This window comes from Triticum urartu, chromosome 6A (assembly GCF_056163025.1).
Source record: "Triticum urartu cultivar PI428250 chromosome 6A, HENAU_Tu73, whole genome shotgun sequence".
NCBI lineage: Eukaryota > Viridiplantae > Streptophyta > Magnoliopsida > Poales > Poaceae > Triticum > Triticum urartu.
This window is the reverse complement of record NC_141878.1, coordinates 25342096-25362692: the sequence shown is the minus strand read 5'-3', so window position 1 is coordinate 25362692 and position 20597 is coordinate 25342096. Positions and strand designations below refer to the sequence as shown.

The following is a 20597-nucleotide window of genomic DNA, read 5'->3' as shown; positions in this document are numbered from 1 at the left end:
ACTGTCTTGTACTACAAATTCTGTTTTTCCCTACTAGCCATAGCTACATGTTTTTGCTTACTGCCATCTCTTTAATTATCAACCTAAGGTAAGTAATTAAGTAGTACTAGCTAGCTGCCATCTCTTTAATTATCATGCTTGATTAATTATTATCTGATCAAATTCCATTCTCGTAAAGGCCCTGAAGCAGGCGTCGGGGAATGATCTATGTGCATACTACGTTTGCGAGAACATTCGCATGATGGCGTTCGAAAGGAGCAAATCTCAAAGACAGGAGTGGGTACGATATCGATTGTCAGAACACTATTCACAATTTTTACACCATTATCGATATCTAGTCACATAACTAATACACATGCATATTGATCTCCTTCTTAACAGTTCAAAGAGGTGCGGGACAAGCTCCTAGCACAGGACCGCATAGAAGCAATTCAAGAGGAAATAGCGGGATTTTTGCTCGACCAGGTAATAGATCCCAAAGGAGAATACTATTACCCGCTACCGCCCCCATGAACCACTTCCAATTGTTATCGTGCTCCGAAGGCACCAATTAGCTAGGTTAATGTCACTGGCTACGAAGGCACCAATTAGGAGAAATTGTATATATATATATATGTATATATACATATGTATATATGTGTGAATTAATTAATGGTGGTTGTGAGACATTCAATGATATATATATATATATATATATATATATATATATATTATGATCGGTTCTACTAGAAATTCTATTTATATATATGCATAACGTGTACAATATGTAGTATCGTAAAATACCAGCAAACGAAAAATAATTAAATGGAAAACACAAAATTAAATGAAAAAGAAATCATAAACCCAAAACCCCCCAACATTTTAATACCGGTTGATGACACCAACCGGTACTAAAGGGCTCCCTGCCCCTGAAGCTGGCTCGTGCCACGTGGTTGCCCTTTAGCACCGGTTCGTGCTGAACCGGTACTAAAGGGGGGGCTTTAGTGCCTACATTTTAGCGCCGGTTACCAAACCGGCACTAAAGGGCCTTACGAACCGGTGCTATTGCCCAGTTCTGCACTAGTGACCGCATCCCATTTCATCTACAAAGATAGAGAAAAATCGGCAGAGAAGGAATGCAAGGTTAAAAATATCACATCATACATAATGCACGTAAGTGTTCATCACTCATACAATAAAAAGCATCGCAAGTGGCAATCTAAGTCCATATCAGCACCTACATGACTATATCACTAAACCAACGCCAACTATCTAGGTGGACTACTCGGATGTGTAATCAGTGAACCGGTGATCGTGGAGTCAGAGCGCGTTGGGGCATCCCCCATGGTGGACGACCAAGCGTCGTCGGGAATGTACGTCGGTGGACTCAATGGCATCGAGTCGTCACACTCCTTACGTGGTGGGGCCTTCTTCTCCTTAGCTGGAAGATTCTTCTTGGCCAGATCCTCAAAATACTTTATTAGGATCTGCTGCGGGTTCCTCTCAATGAGTGCCGCCAAGCGGTTCTCGGCGAGCTTCTCCTTGACGCGGAGTCAACCCTAATGGAAGTTGCATCGTCGGAGGAAGCCATAGCCGCGAAATCGATCGGTGCTAACACCTTTCATCACACAATGAAAAATAGCCTAAGAATCAAACATCAAAGATTACCTCTAAGCAAATTAATCATGATGGACACTATCTCACGGATATTTCGACTTTCGGTGATGGTCGAGCTGGACGAGTCCATCGTGCGTGAAAAATGTATATCACAGGACGAACTCGCACAGATCGACCGTCGTCGGCAAACGATGATTTTCTTTCTCGAAAAACAACTCTCATCTCTCTCACGTATATATGGTGGAACTCTCTTTAGTGGTGGTATATATGGTGGGCACTCTCTCATAGATATTTTGACTTTCGGTGATATTTCAAAGTATACCACAAGAAGAACTTGCCCAGATTGACCGCCATTGGCAAAAGTCGATTTTCTTCCTCCAAAAACAACTCTCATCGATTGTCAGTGATAGTCGATCTTCCTCCGTTCCTCCTACTATGAAAAGATCACAGAGGAGGAACAGAGGAAGCACGACTCCCTACGACAAAAATCGGCACATTCCTCCGAAAACATCTTGCATCTGTCAAATATCATTGGGGCGAGCTCCATACAAACAACAAGAACTAATAGATGCAAACAACAAAAACTACAAAAAAATCAACAATTATCTATGCATGATCAACAATTATCTATACAACATTAACAATAATTATCTACATTCATCCATCCGTCTTTGCATCCATCTATGCATTCATGCATACGTACATATATTGATACATATAAAAAACTACAAAGAAACTACTACAAAAAAATTCCATGCATTAATACATACATCCATACATCCATGCATCCATACAAAAATTCATGCATCCATACATTCATGCATACATACAAGATCGGGGAGGGGGAGACGAAGCTCACCGAGGGGGGGAGGCAGCTCGAGGGAGGTGGCGCCAGCACGGTTGGAGGCGCCGGCGGGGTGGGGGCGCCGGACAGGTGGGGGGAACCGGCCGAGGCGGGCGGGTGGCAGCGCCGGTGGGGCGGGGGGCGTCGGCCGACGCGGGTGGGGTCGAGCACCGGTGGGGTCGGGTGGGCGAAGAGAAAGAGAGAGAAGTGAGAGAAGAAGAGACCGTGGGTGGAGCTTAAGTGTTCCTCGACCTTTACCGAGAGTCTGTCAGTGCGACTCTCGGAAAAGGTACAAACCCTAGATCTAGGGTTTATACCTTTTCTGAGAGTTACCCTCGGTAAAAGATAATACCTTAGGTCTAGGTTACCATCTCCTGAGAGTAGCTCTCAAAAAAGTCACAAATACCGAGAGCAGCACTCGGAAATGACAGTACTCCCTCGTCTGTGTGCAAGGCCTAGGCATGCCACAAGGACATCACAAAGAATTTCCCATGCCGCTACCGGGCATGATTTCATGTGGCACCTTGCTGATCTGCAATTTCCAGTGATGAAACCCTAGCGAAGCAATAAATTTCTTGAATATTGCACGCGTGACCGAAAAATGTGGGGCCGTGGCACGTGTCATGCGGTTGTCCCCTTTTAGAGCAAGAGAAGTTTCGAGGTCAATGGAGGAACATGACACACACTTCCTACACAAATCGGACACGTTCCCTCTCGATACCCAGAGACTAGCTGGGAGATGGTGCAGTTTACAAGAGGCCTCAGGAGAGGCTTACTCAAAACGCACCCAAATTTTTACTACACCCTACAGGGGCCATGTGATGACACCGTGCCAGATCCCGAGCAATCCTACCATCGTACAAATTTCCGAGGATTTCAACGTTGCATCAGGAATGACACCGAGGTACTTCCGGTAACCCGGTGGCAGGGCATGCCCCTCCCTGGTCTGCGCAAGGCCTAGGCATGCCACAAGTACATCACAAAGGATTTCCTATGCCGCTACCGGGCATGATTTCATGTACCGCCTTGCTGGTTTGTAATTTCTGGTGATGAAACCCTAGCAGAGCAATAAATTTCTCGAATACTACATGCGTGCTCGAAAAATGTGGGGCCGTGGCACGTGTCATGCGGTTTCCCCCTTTGAGAGCACAAGAATTTCAAGGCCAACGGAGCAACGGGACCGACACTTACTGTACAAACCGGGCACGTTCCCTCTCGATACCCAAAGACTAGCTTGGAGATGGCGTGGTTACAAGCGGCCTCAGGGGGAAAATAATAATAATTGAATTAATAAAAAAACACCGGCATCCACCATTAAGAGGATGGCATATGACTTTGAATCTTCTCCGATTTCGGCAAGAGAATATTCAAAGTGATAGTTCATCTCCTTAATAAGAGTGTAATGAATCCCGAAGCTTACTGCATCTGGACCATGCCACTATTTAAACGGGTTATGTTGCTTGTCTCTAGGAAAGGTAGGACTAAAGTTTTATGGTAGCCTTATCATTACCGAGAGCTACTCTCGGCAGCTATTCCTTTAGCGAGAGCTACTCTCGGTAAATGTACTGTTGGATCATAAAGTTAATACATATTCAAGATTGTGAACACCGAAGTTTAATTAAATTGTTGGACTATCGAACAATGTAAAGAGGTAGGCGAGGAGGAACCAAATAGGCAACCATTAGTTTTTCGAGAGCGGCTGTCGGTAAAGTAGTCAAACCGTGGACGTGCCGTTAACCTGCTCCGGATGTGCCACGTGGCAGAACGTTGTTGTGCGGCTCTACTCGGCTCTCGGCAAAAAGTGCCTTTCCCGAGTGTTGCCTTGTTGCCGAGTGGTACTCTCGGCAATTTCATGTGTTTGCCGAGGTGCTCCTTTTGGCGAGGGGAAATCTCGGCGTCTCTTACTTTGCCGAGTGCCCGTGTTTTGGCTCTCGGCGAAGACCCTGACACCCGGCGTATACGAAATTTCGAGTAGTGCACCCTCACAACAATTATTTGAATAACGATCACAAAGGTTATGAAAATGATTTTTTTCTGAAAAATAAAGGAAGATGAATAAGACCCCTGATTGACTAAAAAACAATGAAAGCAGGAACCACACACACCACACCAAGATGAAAGAAGTGGAAGCAACAGAAGATGGTGAAACATGCAGGAATTAGACAACACACTTAAATAGCAGCACCGGCAGCATCGTCGGCCGGCGGGCGATCCCAATGTGGCTAAATTTCATGTTTTGACCCTTTTCTAAAAGTTAATCAAGATATGACCCTAGTTCGAAAAAAATTCAGGATCTGACGGTAAACTTAACTGTGCTGTCACGTTCGTTTGATGTAAAAAAATATCCTAGCGCCGAGGTGTTTGACAGTAGGCTGTATAAACCTCCCGCCATAGTTATTGGCGGTAGACATATGAGCTAGACGCAGGGCTAGGTAACACCACATGAATGCATGCATCATTGCATTCGAGGTCACTGTGTATTCGGAATGTATTCTAGTAGCTCTTTCTCTAGCCTGCACAGTTAATACATAATAGCTCTTTTTCTAGGCTGCACAGTTAATACCCCTGGAGTACTACTTCTGTGCTAGCCCTTGTCAGTCTAGGCATGCATGTAGTCCATTGTTTTAAGCACTCTGCATGCCTTGGTGCATGGTGTGCATGTCACCAACCCCATGGTGGCGGGCTTTACCGGTGGTAAAAGATCACATGCCGAGTAGGGCGGCAGAGAGACCAGGGCACATCTTTCAACACAGCGAATATGCCCACCGCCATGCTATTTGGCGGTAGGGTTTCACTGCCTACTACCAAAGACTAGCGGTAGGGTATTTTTTTCTTTCGGACGGTCGTCATAGCATAGTTAAGTCCTACCGTCACTGATGTTGTCGGTAGGCTGTGTTACCGTACCGTCAAGGATTCCGACGGTAAGAAAAAAGGTCAGATCTCGAAGTATTTACAAATCAGGGTCTGATCTAGCTAAACTTTTCAAAAAGGGTCAAAACAGCAAAATCGGTCTCCCGATGTGGGCGAGCAGCGCCGAAGGAAGCGTTATCAACTCCCCACGCCACCCCTAGCGACGACATCCGCGTGCCTGTCGAGGTTGTCCGGCGGTGGGAGAAACAGGATCATCTCCGACCAAAAACCTGTGAGGACCCTCCACGCTGCCGCCTCCTCTCCTTCGGCTAGTCGCTTCTGGAGCTCAATGGCATCCTTGAGCACTTGATGCTTCGATCTCGCGCTTAACAGCTCTAACAACTTCTGCTAGTCTGGTACTCCTCATCTGAGGCAACCGGAGGAACCGGAGAAGCAACTCCGACGAGCGCATGATCAGCGTCTTTCTTGATGGCCTTGTACAAACTCCTACACCAGCCGTGTCTTCGGGGAGCAGCACGAGAGCGTGAGCCACCAAATAGGCACAATAACACGACATGTGAGTAGCAGCAATCTTATGGTCAGAGAGTAATGGGCTTGTCTCTGATTTTTTTTAGAGAGAAGGCATACGTTCGACTTTATAAATAAAGTCAAAAGGCAAGGTAGCAACAGCATCACAGATAAGTATCAAACATCCCCAAGCCCCAACGCTGGGCGAGACGACGGAGGATAAAGTCAGGAAGATGGCGCCCTCGCCAGTACACGGCACGTAGGCCGGAAGAGAAAGGTCCAACTGAAGCTAAAGCATTCGGCCCAAAAGAAGCAATCAAGCATCCTGCTCTTGTCTGCATAACTGATACGTCGTCGCCCGGATTTTGTAGATCAGCATAGAGAGCGCCTCTTGGTCGTCGACTTTAGTCAATGATTTCCACTGCTGTAGGAAAGCACACGATTTAAATAAGCAGTCAGATTTAAATAAGAAGAAATAAGCTTGTCTCTGATCTCATCTCAATGATGCTCATGGCAATGTGGAACATAAGAATGGTGTTGGCCATACCTTTGGCCTTATCGATGTTCCAAATATGGTTGCCGCTGCCTTGCAGTTGCAGGTTTCCAGGCAAGGGCACCACTCCATCGCTTCGTCTTACCTCATCATAGCCTTCACCGCTCTCGGTACCTCCATCTTCTGGTCAGGCAACATAGGGATGAGGCGCCCAAGAAGAGTCGGTGGTGTTCTCCTTGGGCGAAGCACCAGTACTGAGCATTGGTTCAATTTGCCTTCCCAATGGTTCAACACCATGCATCTACATTGCAGCACGCTGGCAATGCATCTCTTCATCGTAGGAGACTGCTACCAAAACGCATCGTTTGCACAGCGACAGACTAGGGCTACTTTTGTCCAGTTGGACCAAATGTAACAAGCAATATTCCTCATCACCTCAGCAAGCACGACGAGTGCAAGAACGGAAAGTAACATCACTATGTCAATGTACATATTTCCAAAGAGTATTCTATCATACCCGGGTGTAGAATGAGGATTCAGCCCAGGGTCTTTTGAAAAGCACAGCCCTTCACGCACCAGCTGAAAATGGTATCCATACCACTTTGCAATCGTTGAATTCGGGATCGATGCAACAACTATATGACTAGTAAGCAGTATCTGATGCTTCCGAGTGAAACAAACATGCTCAAGACGGGCAGCCAACTCTTTGAGTACAAGACCGGGAAGGATAATTAAGAGTAATCATGAAGAAAGCAAAAAAGCTCATTGGCGATCACACCAAGTACCCTTTCATCATCAAAATCCTTAAGCAACATATCCCACAAAAAATGAGCCAGATGGCTGGGCGGCTGGGGACTACCAATCTAACATTTTATTCAACAAATCAGGGTTCGATCAACAAGGACATTTGGTGTACATTCAGGTTAAGTCTGAACACCACATTGGAGCTACTGGTATTTTACTGTCTATTCTAGACGATGTGAAGGGGCCAAATAGTCAATGACCGATTCTGCCATTGTGGATGTGGGATGCAATAATGAATCTAGTGGTTACAAAAGCAAAACCACGGTGGCTTGTTGTCATGGACTGTGTAAACAATTGTTCCGATCCACGCTCGAATGTAGCTCATTAATCAAAATGAAGAGGTAGGTCTAAATTTAGTGTGGACAGTACATGAGAATTAATCAAAATGAAGCGGCCCCGTTTGTCATAAACTCACTTAACTGAGCCCGATCCGTCGATCAGTGTTTTTGCTAAAAGATTACCGTAGACGTGGTGTTTTTTACAAAAAAATATATTGTAGTGTTTTTCGCAAACCTAGCCTTTAAAGTGATGGTTTTGTGCAATTTACTCTTCAGGAACTCGACCCACCACGCCTACCTTGGCTCCGCGCAGGAATTCAGTCCCGTTCACCACAACGAATGCGGAGAAAGGACCTGGGAGTTTACGGATAGGAGGAACGTAAGCGTACCTTGATGGGGGTGGGCACACAAGGATCTCGACGGAGCTCCGGCGCCATACGGCCTATGGTATAACCTCTTTCGAATTTCATGGGGAGCAACTAACCAAGGAGCGCTCCTTCAGGAGACTCCTCAAGGGTCACTTGGGATGAGTTGAGAGTGTGCCACTTACGCGCTCGCAACCGTCGCCACGTGTTGTGCCTCTCGAAAACGAAAAAAAAAAACATATTTTCTTTCTTTTTTACTTCCGTGAGAGGCACGGATTTGCTTTCGCGAGGCACGGCCGTGCTTCTCGGAAAAGGAAAAAGATGCATTTTTTTTTTACTTTCGCGAGAGGCACGAATTTGCTTTCACGAGAGGCATGACCGTGCATCTTAGAAACGGAAAAAACGCTTTTTTTTCCCTTCAGCAAGAGCCACAGGTTTGCTTTCGTGAGCGTCATGGATTCACTTCCGCGAGAGGCCGTGCCTCTCGAAAACAAAAAATATTATGTTTTCTGTTTTTCTTCCTTCCGTGAGAAGCATGGTCGTGCCTCTAAGGAACGACTTTTCTTTCCTTCCACGAGAGGCGTGCCCCATAGGCTGGCCGGCCCTTTCGAAGTTTAATCCCCACCGGTTTTGGGAAGATTCTAGAACCTTCCCTAAACCTTTTTTTCTTTTTTCTTACAGTTTTTCATTCCTTTTCTTTTATGTTTCTTTCTCTTTTTTTCTTTTATTTTGTGTCTTCCGCTTTTCCTCTGTATTTTTTCTTTATTTTCCTATCTTTCTTCTTCTTTTTCATTTTTCCAAACATATTTCAAAAACATTAACATTTTCTAGTCAATGAACATGTTTTCGAAGTCATGAACAATTTTTTGAAATCATGAACATTTCTAAAACTTCATAAAAATTATAATTCATGATGATTTTTCAAATTTGTCGAATGTTTTGCAATCCTAAAAACATGTTTTGAAACTCTTGAACATTTTTAAATTTTACAAACATTTTTTGAAGTTTGAGAACATTTTTTATAAATTCATGAACATTTTTTTGAAATGCATGAACGCTTCCGAATTCATGAACATTTCTTGGAATCAATAAAAAAATTGAACCGAAGAAGTTTCTAGAAATTCTGAAAGAATTTTCGAAATTCATGTATATTTTTCATTCTTGTGAATATTTTCAGAAAATTCATGAAAATTATTTAAGTTCACCAAATTTTGTTCAAATTCATGTAAATTTTTATAAGAACAATTTCAAAATTGCGCACATTTTTTTAGTATGTGGAGAATAATTAATCCGCGAACATTGTAGGTTTTCTTAAACAGTTTTTTTTATTCGTGATTATTTTATCAGTTCTTGAACATTTTTTAAAATTCTCAATTATTTAGAAATTTGGAACTCTTTTTAATCTCGAATTAGTTGAAAGAGAAAAACAGAAATGAAATGAAATAAGAAAACAGGGGGCATCCCACCCTGCGCATGGGCCGGCCTAACAAGGCGCGCGGTGGGGGTGCGATTTCCCACGTCCCGGGGCGCCCAGGTCACCAAATAGGACATCCTTTGTCTAAAAACTTCGGTAGTAGCTTTCGATGGCATCACTGATTCGGAGATGTTAGAAGCGCTTTTGCATGTCGTTAAGCTATAGCTCTCGGCGAGTACCTGGGCCTACAAAAGATACATGTCACATCTGACTGTCTAAGAGTCATTTGAGTCCTCGAGGCACCCAAGATTCTAGGCGGGCAATGTATAGTGTCCAACGAGTTCAAGGCGCGAAGGAGCCTTTTCAGAGCATGCAAGTTCGCCCATGAACAGCACGATAGTAACGGTGAAGGACATAGGCTTGTCCAGATGGCAACATCATTGGGTGCATGGCGCTGTGTGTGGTTTGATTCACCACCTGAAAATTTGTGTATCCCTGTAAACATTGATCTCATGCAATAAAGGGGCGATGTGATTCTAAAAAAAAAAACCTTTGAATTTCCTCCCAATTTTTTTTTGAAACCAGTGTGCTGTTTCTTCTCTTGAGGGAATGACCATGTTGTTTACCTACACATACTCTGTAAATTGAAACGGAAATGCCCACCGCGTCTTTCTACACTGAAAATAATTTTATGACTCCCAATCTCCGCATGACAGATGCACATATGGCCTAACTATTACATCATCAAGTTTACATGAGCAGCAAGTAAAAAGATGACACGCTAAGTGTGAAATCAAACATTATCATGCCTACTATATATGAACAGACACAAGTTTTTGGCAGGCCACTCCAATCTCACCGCACTAGCTTCTAGCGGTGTCTTATCTAGTGTTCGTTGCAGTAGGTAAGCCTAGGACTACACAATCAACTTGCACATGAGAACAAGGTCTACAACATATCCATATCATGACATTTTCTCTTGTCATTGAAAACAAAATCAATTTGACCAACCTAAATAAACTCCAAAATGAATAAGAGCGTGTAAAATCTTAGGTATACTCAGTGTAACCAATTCCCTAAATTCGGTGACATATTACTTGGATGAGTAGTATTAAATCATAAATGTATTGCATGTCATACTGCGCGTGCTTTTGAACACTCGATAAAGAGAAATTGAGTTGCTCTTGTTTGGAATAAAAGCAACAATGTTGAGTTTTTTGTTGCCCACATTGTCGTACTACCCGCGGTGGCTACGGGTGCCTGCTGGACTGCTCTCATGCTAACGAATAGCCAGTTCTCAATTGCTAGCAGTGGCAGACATCGGTACCAGAGGTTGCTGGCACCAAAGCAGCGGCCGACATGCAATGAAGCTTTTGACGTGCACTTGGCGGCGGCGTGTCCGACGAGGTAATAAAGATGATTAGAATCTTGAATGCGCGATGCTGCACCAACAAATGGATACCTTGTCCTTTTTAGAATGCTGAACCACGTCGTGAGCCTGCCGGTGGGGGGCTCCGTGAAACAAACATGCTCAAGACGGGCAGCCAACTCTTTGAGTGCAAGACCGGGAAGGATGAATAAGAGTAATCATGAAGAAAGGAAAACGCACATTGGCGATCATGCCAAGTACCCTTTCATCATCAAAATCCTTAAGCAACATATCCCACATAAAGTGAGCTAGATGGCTGGCCGGCCGGGGACTACCAATCTAACATTTTATTCGACAGATTAGGGTCCGATCAACAAGGACATTTGGTGTACATTCAGGTTAAATCTGAAGACCACATTGGAGCTACTGGTATTTTACTGTCTATTCTAGACGATGTGAAGGGGGCAAATAGTCAAGGACGGATTCTGCCATTGCAGATGTGGGATGCGCTAATGAATCTAGTGGTTACAAAAGCAAAACCACGGTGGCTTGTTGTCATGCACTCTGTAAACAATTATTCCAATTGACGCCCGAATGTAGCTCATTAATCAAAATGAAGAGGTAGGTCTAAATTTAGTGTGGGCAGTACATGAGAATTTTATAGCTCTACAGTCTATACTGGCCTTGGTTAAGATTGGTCCCAATCATGTACATCTAGAGCAAAGGCGGGATCCACCGTCTATAAAATCACCTACGCGTAGTTGTGATTACCTAGGTAGGAGCCAAATCAAATGCAAGGTGCTAAAAGGAGAAACCAATGCAACTTTCTTACAGTTTAGGAATGGCAGGTCTCGGGATGATGAACCCATATGCCATTATACATGACCGTTCTTTAATTCTCTAACATGCTTTCTAATCACCAATGGTGACGATGGACCATAGTCATGATGCAACATCTGCACCGTGACTGCCATTGTGTGAAAACATATCAGCAGTGACAAGCCTCTACCTTGTGTGTCAAATTTAGTCTTTAATAGGAATAATAAAACTTGTATTATAGATGGCAGAGCAAAGCGTTAGTTAGCTAGATTATGGGAGAAGTGACAAGTGAGCCAGATGGTACGTTCATGTAACTTCCTTACAGTTTAGGAATGGCAGGTCTCAGGACGATGAACTTATAGGCCATTGTACACAACCTTTCTTCAGCTCTCTAACATGCTTTCCAATCACCAATGGTGATGAAGGACCATAGCCATGATGCAACATCTGCACACTGATTGCCATTGTGTGACTAACGTATCAGCAATGGCAACGTGCAACCTGTATTAGAGATGGTGTTAGCTAGATTAGGTTAGAAGTGACAAGTGAGCCCGATGGTACATTCATGTGTCGTCTCAGGGGCATTACAACGGTAGTAGCCCATTGTTCAAAGATTGAAGCAAGGCAATACATGATTCCGCACCTGATCCTGGGCTGCCAACTCGTCTCATCTGTCCAGCCTATTGATCTGCTTTTACTATACAGTAGTTGTTTCGCTCACGCATTCTGGCACATGTTTGCATTGTTTCAAAAAAAAAAGAATCCTACATTTTCGCTTTGCTTCTTCTGTTCTTTTAGTTCTTGTCTTCCACAAAGACAGGAGAAGATTATATTCTAATTTTGGTTAATTCTTTTGCTAAATGGGTCTTCAGTATTCAGGAATCTTGCAAAATCTGTAGAGATTTTCCATTCTAGAAAATACTTCGGAGAAGTTTCAGCAAGAAAACACATAGGAAGTCAATCTGTAAAATTGTGGTACTTAACATTGTCTGGTTAACGAGGTCATTTTACCAGGAAGATATGTCTTGAAATTTTGTTTTGCTGGTAGCCATGTTGACATACGTGAGTTACAATCTTTTTGATGTTTCCTCGGACGTACTACTTAATTGTACGATCAGCCATCCAATTTTTCAACTGCTCATTATTTTTCATAACTACTCCCTCAGTATCAAAATATAAGACATTTTTTATACTCCCTTAGTATCAAAAAACGTCTTGTATTTTGATACTGAGGGAGTACAATGTAGCACTTCCATTGAGGAATAGCGCACTCTAGCTGATCGACGAATTTTCTTGTTAGAAAGACACAAATACAGTGTCAACTGTAATTTGGCACATGGTTAATCAGCCTACGCACAAGAGTTAATCAGCATGCATGCATCTCCTCTCTCTATAGGAAAAAAAGGAGACAAATTAACACATGTGCTAGTTGGATTTTCTGTATAATCATTAAGCCAATTAACATATGATTAGCAAAGTGTGTGAGCCGAATCACTTTAGAATAATAGTCTCATGATGCTTTCTGTAACAGAGAAAAACTGTAGACAAATTTCAGAATCCCAAATCTAATTAGGATTAATACTACAAGATCAAGAGCGCCACTTATTGGTTGGGTTATCAGACAACATTCTGATTGTGACATCAAAATTGCAGCACAGACATCAGACAACATGCTTCATCCCAATAACAGCACATGGTTTTCAAAGTGGACACGCCAACTTCATTGCACTTTCCTGCCTTCTGCTGGGTGCTTCGAAAGACCAAGACGGTACTTGTGAGGAAAGCTCAAAATCAACTTTCTCTACATCATAAATTAACCACATGTGAAAACTATTGAAATTAAACAGAGGAAACATAGCTAGTTAGGATTCTACCATGTGATCTCACAGTAAATGTTAACAATGGCAATTAGTGCGTAGCAAGCTGCAAACCATCTTTACAAATATGCATGGGTTATTAACCTGGAATATCTGAAATGCCGTTAGTGTGTACATATGCCTGTCTAGCTGCTATTATTTAGAAAACTGCTCACGGTATTTTACTAGCAATTGAAACATCCGACAAATGTTTGTGATATAAGAACTTGTTAAATTTTAACTACGCATTTACAAACTACCTGTTTTCCTATTACTTCTTAATCTTAGTTCTTTCAAATGTATTGAAGCCAGTTCAGTGCATCAGAAATCACACAATGTGTAGCTTAACAGAATAACTAATAGCAAAATGATGTGGTTCATGTGCAAAACTAATCAGAGAGTTATGTATCAGGCATCATATATACACAGGAACCATCTAGTACCAAACTAACCCAATTGCTCTTATCCAAAGCATAACAATGTTGGAAAATAAAACATTAACAAACTCTACAATTACACGACGAGATGCCCGAAGAAACACGATCATATCCAGCAACCATATCAAGCCTTCTGCAAAATTAAACCAAAGGAATGTGTGGAGGAAACACCGAAACAGGGAGAACACACACAAGCTTGCAGGGGCCACCGAACTTCTTGCGCCGTAGCGGGCGGGTCTCGGGCACACTCTGGGGTTCGCCGTCGACGGCCTCCTCCAGCTTCGCCGCGTGCGTCTCCACCCCCTTGCCGACCCCGTTCAGGAACCCCACCACGCCTACCTTGGCTGCGCGCAGGAATTCAGCCGCGCTCGTCACAACGAACAGGGAGAAAGGATCGAGAGGAACATAAGCGTACCTTGGTAGGGCTGCGCGCAGAAGGACCTCGCCGGAGCTCCGGCCCCGGGGTGGACGAGGAGGCGGCGCACATGATGAGATGCACACGCGAGGGCCATGGGAGAGAATGAGGCTAGAAAGAAAAAAATTGCGAGGTAGGCTTATAACTTGGATGCTCTATTTGGGCCGACAATAGAGGCTCATACAAAAGAGGCCTATGGTATAATCTCTGTGAAACTTTTCTCAAAAAAAAGTATAATCCCTGTGAAACAGTATGGACATTCCTTCTTTTTTTGAAGGAATGACCATGATTTTTACCTACGCACTGTTATATCCTCAAGTTTATATGATCGACAAGTAAAACGATGACATGCGAAGTGTGGAATCAAACATGAGCAAAGCCTACTATGTACTTCCTCCGTTTTTAAATATAAGTCTTTCTAAAAATTTCAAATGTACTACCACATACGGATGTATATAGACATAGGAGTATTTTAGAGTGTAGATTCACTCATTTTGCTTCGTATGTAGTCAATTGTTGAAATATCTAGAAAGACAGATATTTAGGAACAGAGGAAGTATATTCGAACAGACACAGATTTCTCGGCAGGCAGCTCCAATTTTGTCGCACCTGCTTCTATCGATGTCTTATCTAGTGATCATTGCAGTAAGCTTATGACTACATAGTCAACTTCAACCAGACAAGCTTGCGTCCCGCTATATTAATATAGCAAACATCCGGTACAACCAACTATAGATGATGGGGCAGAAGTAGCATAGTCACGCCAAAACAAATGAAAGAGAAACTACAAAAGGAACAAATGCCTACAACGACGGGTCAAAAAAACCGAAGAAGTCTCGCAACCGTTGCGCCCACCAGAGAACTCTCACTAAGCTCCTATACTCCGAAGCACTGGTACTAATTAACACCTCCAAGAAGGGACACGACGATGACAACGCTACGACCAAGGGTTTCCCTCGGTACGCGACGAGGAGAAATGACAGATAGCACCTGACGCCCTCCAGGAAGGTCCAGCGGCACCCTCAGGCGCCACCACGTCGGTGTTGATCAATGAAAGAATGAATGAGCTCACTAGGATATATACAACTGATCGACCCCTTTATTCTAAAGAAAGCATGCTAATACTACATGATTAACCCACTCAATTACCAAAACTAAACTAGGATTAGCTACAATGAGCAAACTCCTCTACGCGGAAAATGCAATTGTACCCAAAATATGGGTGGGAACAATGAAAACACATGTTCAAGTGTTAAAACAAAACCCCTTTTTGTTTCTTAGAACTGATCACAGCGAAGTGTGCTGCGTGATCCAGATCCCTGCGTTCTGATTGGCCGAGCGCATCTTCACACGGATCGCCACCCCCAGACCAATCCCCACCGTCCGCTCCCCTCAGATCCAACGGTGCGCACACCCCGTCACGCGGATCGATCCCCCCTCCCGCGACGCTCCTGCCTCCAATAAAAGCCGCGCCCCCGCCGGCCTCTCAACCCACAAGCTCAGAGCATTCCGATCCAGCACCGCCGCCGCCAACACCACACCTCGAGAGCCCTCGTCGCCGGAGAAGTAGCAAGCAAGATGGCCGGAAGGAAGGGAGGCGACAGGAAGAAGGCCGTGACCAGGTCCGTGAAGGCCGGGCTCCAGTTCCCCGTCGGCCGCATCGGGCGCTACCTCAAGAAGGGCCGCTACGCCCAGCGCGTCGGCTCCGGCGCCCCCGTCTACCTCGCCGCCGTCCTCGAGTACCTCGCCGCAGAGGTACGCACAGATCTTTCCCGTCCTCCAGTGTTCTTCTGCCCTGCTCTTCTCGTGCTCGATGGGTAACTGACAGATTTGGTTTTGAATCTCAGGTGCTGGAGCTTGCCGGCAACGCAGCCAAGGACAACAAGAAGACCCGCATCATCCCCCGCCACCTTCTTCTCGCCGTCCGCAACGACCAGGAGCTCGGCAAGCTGCTCGCCGGCGTGACCATCGCCCACGGCGGCGTGATCCCCAACATCAACTCTGTGCTGCTCCCCAAGAAGTCCCCCGCCGCCGCCGAGAAGGAGGCCAAGTCGCCCAAGAAGAAGACCACCGCCAAGTCCCCCAAGAAGAAGACCGCCGCCACCAAGGAGTAGCCGCCCCTAGCCTAGTTGACTCTTAGTTCCATATCAGGGAGAAGATGAGGAGACTTTTGGTTGATTGGATCCCATATGTAAATGCTAGTCTGTAGCGGCTCTTTCATTAGTTCGATGAACAAGCCAGCAATGACTGTATTTTACCTGTGATTTAGTATGCGAGGAATGACTAAAGATGCGATTCTATCAATCATATTCTCTTGTTTATCCATGGATGTGAACAATCGTGTGAATGTTCGTTACCTGACTTTGCTTTCGAAACATTTGGTGTTCAGTTAATCTTCTGAATGTTGCTTGAAACACTCAGTTTCTGCATCCTTTCACCCCGTACCCTCTGTCAGTTTTAAACGATGATGACAGTACTAAATTGGATAAAGAAGGGTTCAAAACTCTTGCAGGCAAACATAGCGAATTAAGGCTTGACCATGCTTAATTAATTACGTGCTAGTAATTGACAAATATTATGCCAAGAAACATTATTCCAAACAATTGAACTCTGATCTTTGCCCCTCTAGTTGTTCCGGTCATAAAGCAAAAAATTCTTCCGCTTTGAGTTGAGCTAGCAAACTGAACTCTGGACAGTCAGATATACGTAACAAACCACAAACTTGAAAAACTAGACTCGTGAAGGCTCTGATTTATGTGCCACTGACCAAACGAGGTACTCCCTCTGTACATTGATATAAGACGATTCTTTAGACTTGGAATACGACTTTTCGACTGGCCGAAAACAGAATCAGATACTGGGACTTATCGACGTAAAGGGCAGAGATAGGAATAGTCAGGCCCTTCAAAGGACAAATTATCCAGTACAAGAATGTTTGCCCCAGGAGGGCCAAGATTGCTGGGTAAATAAGTAAGTTGATGCTGCGCTTCATTATCATCAATAAAACACACTATTTTCAGATAGGAAAAAGGCCGCAAAATATAACAGGTAAGTGAATAGCCAGAGGTTTCGTTCTTGGCCCTTTCTTTTTTTTACATTTAGCGCCAACTGTAACTTTGCTCTCACAATAAAAATATTTATATTTTCATATACTACAACTAAGCCTCCCAATGCGCGTAGTTTCCAAGAAAAAAAGGCAAACAAGAAAACATTAGTTGTTGATTCTGTTTCTTCATTTGTTAAATATTTTATGATTTTTTTCTACTAGCGTCGGAAGTATACATATTTTAAGTCACGCTTGGCATCGTGGTGTATTCTCATAATCTTGTTTGCCCCACCCATTTTTCCAAATTTTAAGGTCTCTTTGATTCACAGGATTCTTAAAACGTGGGAATAGGAAAAACATAGGATTGGAATGTCATGCTCATCTCCATCCTATAGGATTTTGGGTTGTTTGGTTGCATCATAGGAAAAACAAAGGATTTTTTCAAAGAGGTTTGAGTGGATGCTAGAAATCCTACAGGAAGTAGTACAAAGAAATTCTTAGGAAAAATTCCCGTAGGATTCAATCCTTTGAATCAAACAGCCAACATAAGAAAAAATCCTAAGGATTATGATCCTCCAAAATTCTTATGTAAATCCTTTGAATCAAAGGAGCCCTTAGTGTTTGTTTGACCAGCCTTTGTCTACTTTTTCGTAGCAGGTTGTAAAATAAACGTCACACCACAATCCAAAACGTGAGTTGTATGATTGTATCTTAAGAGGCGTAGTTCCCCCTTATGGCCTTACCCCCATCGCCTCGATGCATACACATAGTGATTGATTAACACCATTTGGGGGGGGGGGGGGGGGGGGGGGCGTTGGGCCTTCAACATGTGTGTATTGAGCCTGCAGCTGCACCCAAGTGACCTAACGCATCATAGGTCAACACGGTCCAGGCCCACCATCACGTTCTAGTTTTTCGTCTTCTCTCATTTCATTTTCTTCCTTTCTTTTCCCCTATTGACATTTTAGTTCGTCTGGGAGATCGAATAATTTAGAGATTCCATTTCCCATTCTAGAAAATAAAAGATAGAAAATAGTTTAGGGCTCCTTTGATTCAAAGGATTTTTGTAGAAACTTAGGAGCATTAGAATCCTTAGGATTTTTTTCCTATGATTGATATTTGATCCATAGGATGGAATTCCATAGAATTTCTAGCATCCACTCAAAATATATTTAAAAGAATCCTTTGTTTTTCCTACAATGCAATCAAACAAACCAAAATCATGTAGGATTGAGATGAGCATGTCATGCCAATCTTATGTTGTTTCTATTCCCACATTTTTACAATCTTACGAATCAAAGAGGCCCTTTATTGGCTTCATTCCTTTTTTGAGCAAAAAAGGTAGGGATGACCCCTACTGTGCCATTTTATTTATTTATAAATGATGGTGGCAATGTACATGTGGTGTCAAAGTCCATAGGGCAAGTTTACAAAGAATCCAACCATGATTGCATGCCTTCTCTAAGACTAGGCCTAGCTCTATGAATAATAAAAGAAAATGACGCTTTGAATTCAATACGTGATTTGATATTGGGCTGAATAATTCCAAAGATCTGCCCCTTTCTTTGCAACCAAATGCTCCATGGATATGTTTTCATTCCAGGCAAAAGAATGTAACTGTGGGAATTTTCTTGCCATAATGACGCACTTGTAACAGCAGTCATACACTTCACAAAACCCGCATCTGGCACAACTTTGCTAGAATAAGCTAGTGAGATTGAATTATTTTACCTTAGTGGATGATGGACATTCTTGGGATAGTAAGGCCCATCCTTACGCTCTTCCCAAGATTTGTTCTTAAGGTCATTCTTGGAGCTCTTCTTCCTCTTTCTGTTTTACCGGATCCGTTCTATCTCTTGCTTATTTGCGTGGACACAAATTGTGAGGACAATTACTTTCATCAAAATTACACACCTTTCATACTTCTAATACTAGAGGATAAGCGGTGACAGATGACTAGCGCCAGGCCGTGGAGGCCATGCGAGGAGGAGATGGGGGGCATGGGAGAAGGGGAACGAGCAGTGGCGTCGGGGATTCAGGTACCAGAGTAGTAGGAGGAGGAGGGCCGGCGAGGGAAGGTTACCTGGGTGCCGCCGTCGGCGGGGAAAAGAAGGGACACGTCGTTATCCTTTGCACGATGGGTGATTTTCCAGCCAAATCGGAGCGGGAGAGCTCAAAAACATGGGAGGGCTCGAGACGTGTTAGCGATTTCATGCATGTATTCGTTCCATTTCGGATGACTATTTCGTGTGCTCCAAAACAACCAGATTGAATTTTAGGGAATACCAAATCTAATTTGGGGCCTTTGTACACGCATCCAACCGAAACGTTAGGTAATATCAAAACATACATACATATATAAGTAAATACTACAGCTGAAAAACCAACTAGACAAGATAAAGTGAAAAAAAAAGCCTAAATGATGCACAGAAAGAAAACCAGGTGTTAATTAAAGCAAAATCCCTTCGTGATGCAAATCCCTGCGCTGTGATTGGCCGATAAGACCCTCTCGCGGATCGCACCCCCAAACCAATCCCCACCGCCCACTCCCCACAGATCCAACGGCAGGCACACTGCGTCACGCGGATCGCTCCCCCCCTGCCGCCGTCCCCACGAAGCTTCATCTCCCCAATAAAGCCGCGCCCTCGCTGGCGTCCCAACCCACAAACGCAGATCAGAGCGCATTCCGATCCCGCACCGCCGCCCACGCATCTCGAGTGGTTTCCAGTTCGCCGGAGAAGCAGCAAGCGAGATGGCCGGAAGGAAGGGCGGCGACAGGAAGAAGGCGGTGACCCGCTCCGTCAAGGCCGGGCTCCAGTTCCCCGTCGGCCGCATCGGGCGCTACCTCAAGAAGGGCCGCTACGCCCAGCGCGTCGGCTCCGGCGCCCCCGTCTACCTCGCCGCCGTCCTCGAGTACCTCGCCGCAGAGGTATGCGCCGATCTCTCCCCTCCTCGAGCCTTCGTTACTCTGTTCTCGTCGTGCTCGACTGATAACTGACCGATTTCCTTTATGAATCGCAGGTCCTGGAGCTCGCCGGCAACGCGGCCAAGGACAACAAGAAGACCCGCATCATCCCGCGCCACCTGCTGCTCGCCGTCCGCAACGACCAGGAGCTCGGCAGGCTGCTCGCCGGCGTGACCATCGCCCACGGCGGCGTGATCCCCAACATCAACTCCGTGCTGCTCCCCAAGAAGTCTCCCGCCGCTGCCGAGAAGGAGGCCAAGTCGCCCAAGAAGAAGACCTCCGCCAAGTCCCCCAAGAAGAAGGTCGCCGCCAAGGAGTAGCCGCCACCATAGACTACTATCATGACATTGCTTAGATCCATAGCAGGGATAGGAAGATGAGGTTTGGTTGATTGGATCATGTATGTAATTGCCTAGTCTGTAGTGACTTTTTCATTGGTTTGATGAACGGGCCACTGAGGGCTGTATTCTATCTCTAATTTATGTCCGGAATGGCTAAAGATGCAATCCTTTCAATCA

At 44.5% G+C, this 20597-nt stretch overlaps 2 protein-coding genes and 1 long non-coding RNA gene across 3 annotated transcripts; 2 read left to right on the top strand and 1 right to left on the bottom strand.

Moving 5' to 3' along the window:
- Nucleotides 1–12822: 12822 nt before the first annotated feature.
- On the bottom strand, nucleotides 12823–14364 carry LOC125516281 (uncharacterized). The gene is made up of 2 exons (XR_015608101.1): nucleotides 14069–14364; nucleotides 12823–13997 (listed from the first exon to the last, which is right to left on the bottom strand). It is a non-coding gene; the product is annotated as an uncharacterized LOC125516281 (long non-coding RNA).
- Nucleotides 14365–15557: 1193 nt separating this feature from the next.
- On the top strand, nucleotides 15558–16375 carry LOC125514841 (protein H2A.6-like). Its single transcript, XM_048680208.2, has 2 exons — nucleotides 15558–15823; nucleotides 15916–16375. Exons 1-2 carry the CDS (start codon nucleotides 15647–15649, stop codon nucleotides 16180–16182), a joined length of 444 nt encoding a protein of 147 aa, XP_048536165.1. The 5' UTR covers nucleotides 15558–15646; the 3' UTR covers nucleotides 16183–16375.
- A 3391-nt stretch (nucleotides 16376–19766) lies between these two features.
- LOC125514842 (histone H2A.1-like) lies at nucleotides 19767–20597 on the top strand. The gene is made up of 2 exons (XM_048680209.2): nucleotides 19767–20043; nucleotides 20136–20597. Exons 1-2 carry the CDS (start codon nucleotides 19867–19869, stop codon nucleotides 20397–20399), a joined length of 441 nt encoding a protein of 146 aa, XP_048536166.1. The 5' UTR covers nucleotides 19767–19866; the 3' UTR covers nucleotides 20400–20597.

What these genes read in the sequence shown, in the direction of transcription:
- LOC125514841 (XM_048680208.2), top strand. Translation starts at nt 15,647, where the DNA reads ATGGCCGGAAGGAAGGGAGGCGACAGGAAGAAGGCCGTGACCAGGTCC. An exon ending in TCGAGTACCTCGCCGCAGAG is followed by an intron (nt 15,824 to 15,915) that starts GTACGCACAGAT and finishes TTTGAATCTCAG; the next exon opens with GTGCTGGAGCTTGCCGGCAA.
- LOC125514842 (XM_048680209.2), top strand. Translation starts at nt 19,867, where the DNA reads ATGGCCGGAAGGAAGGGCGGCGACAGGAAGAAGGCGGTGACCCGCTCC. An exon ending in TCGAGTACCTCGCCGCAGAG is followed by an intron (nt 20,044 to 20,135) that starts GTATGCGCCGAT and finishes TATGAATCGCAG; the next exon opens with GTCCTGGAGCTCGCCGGCAA.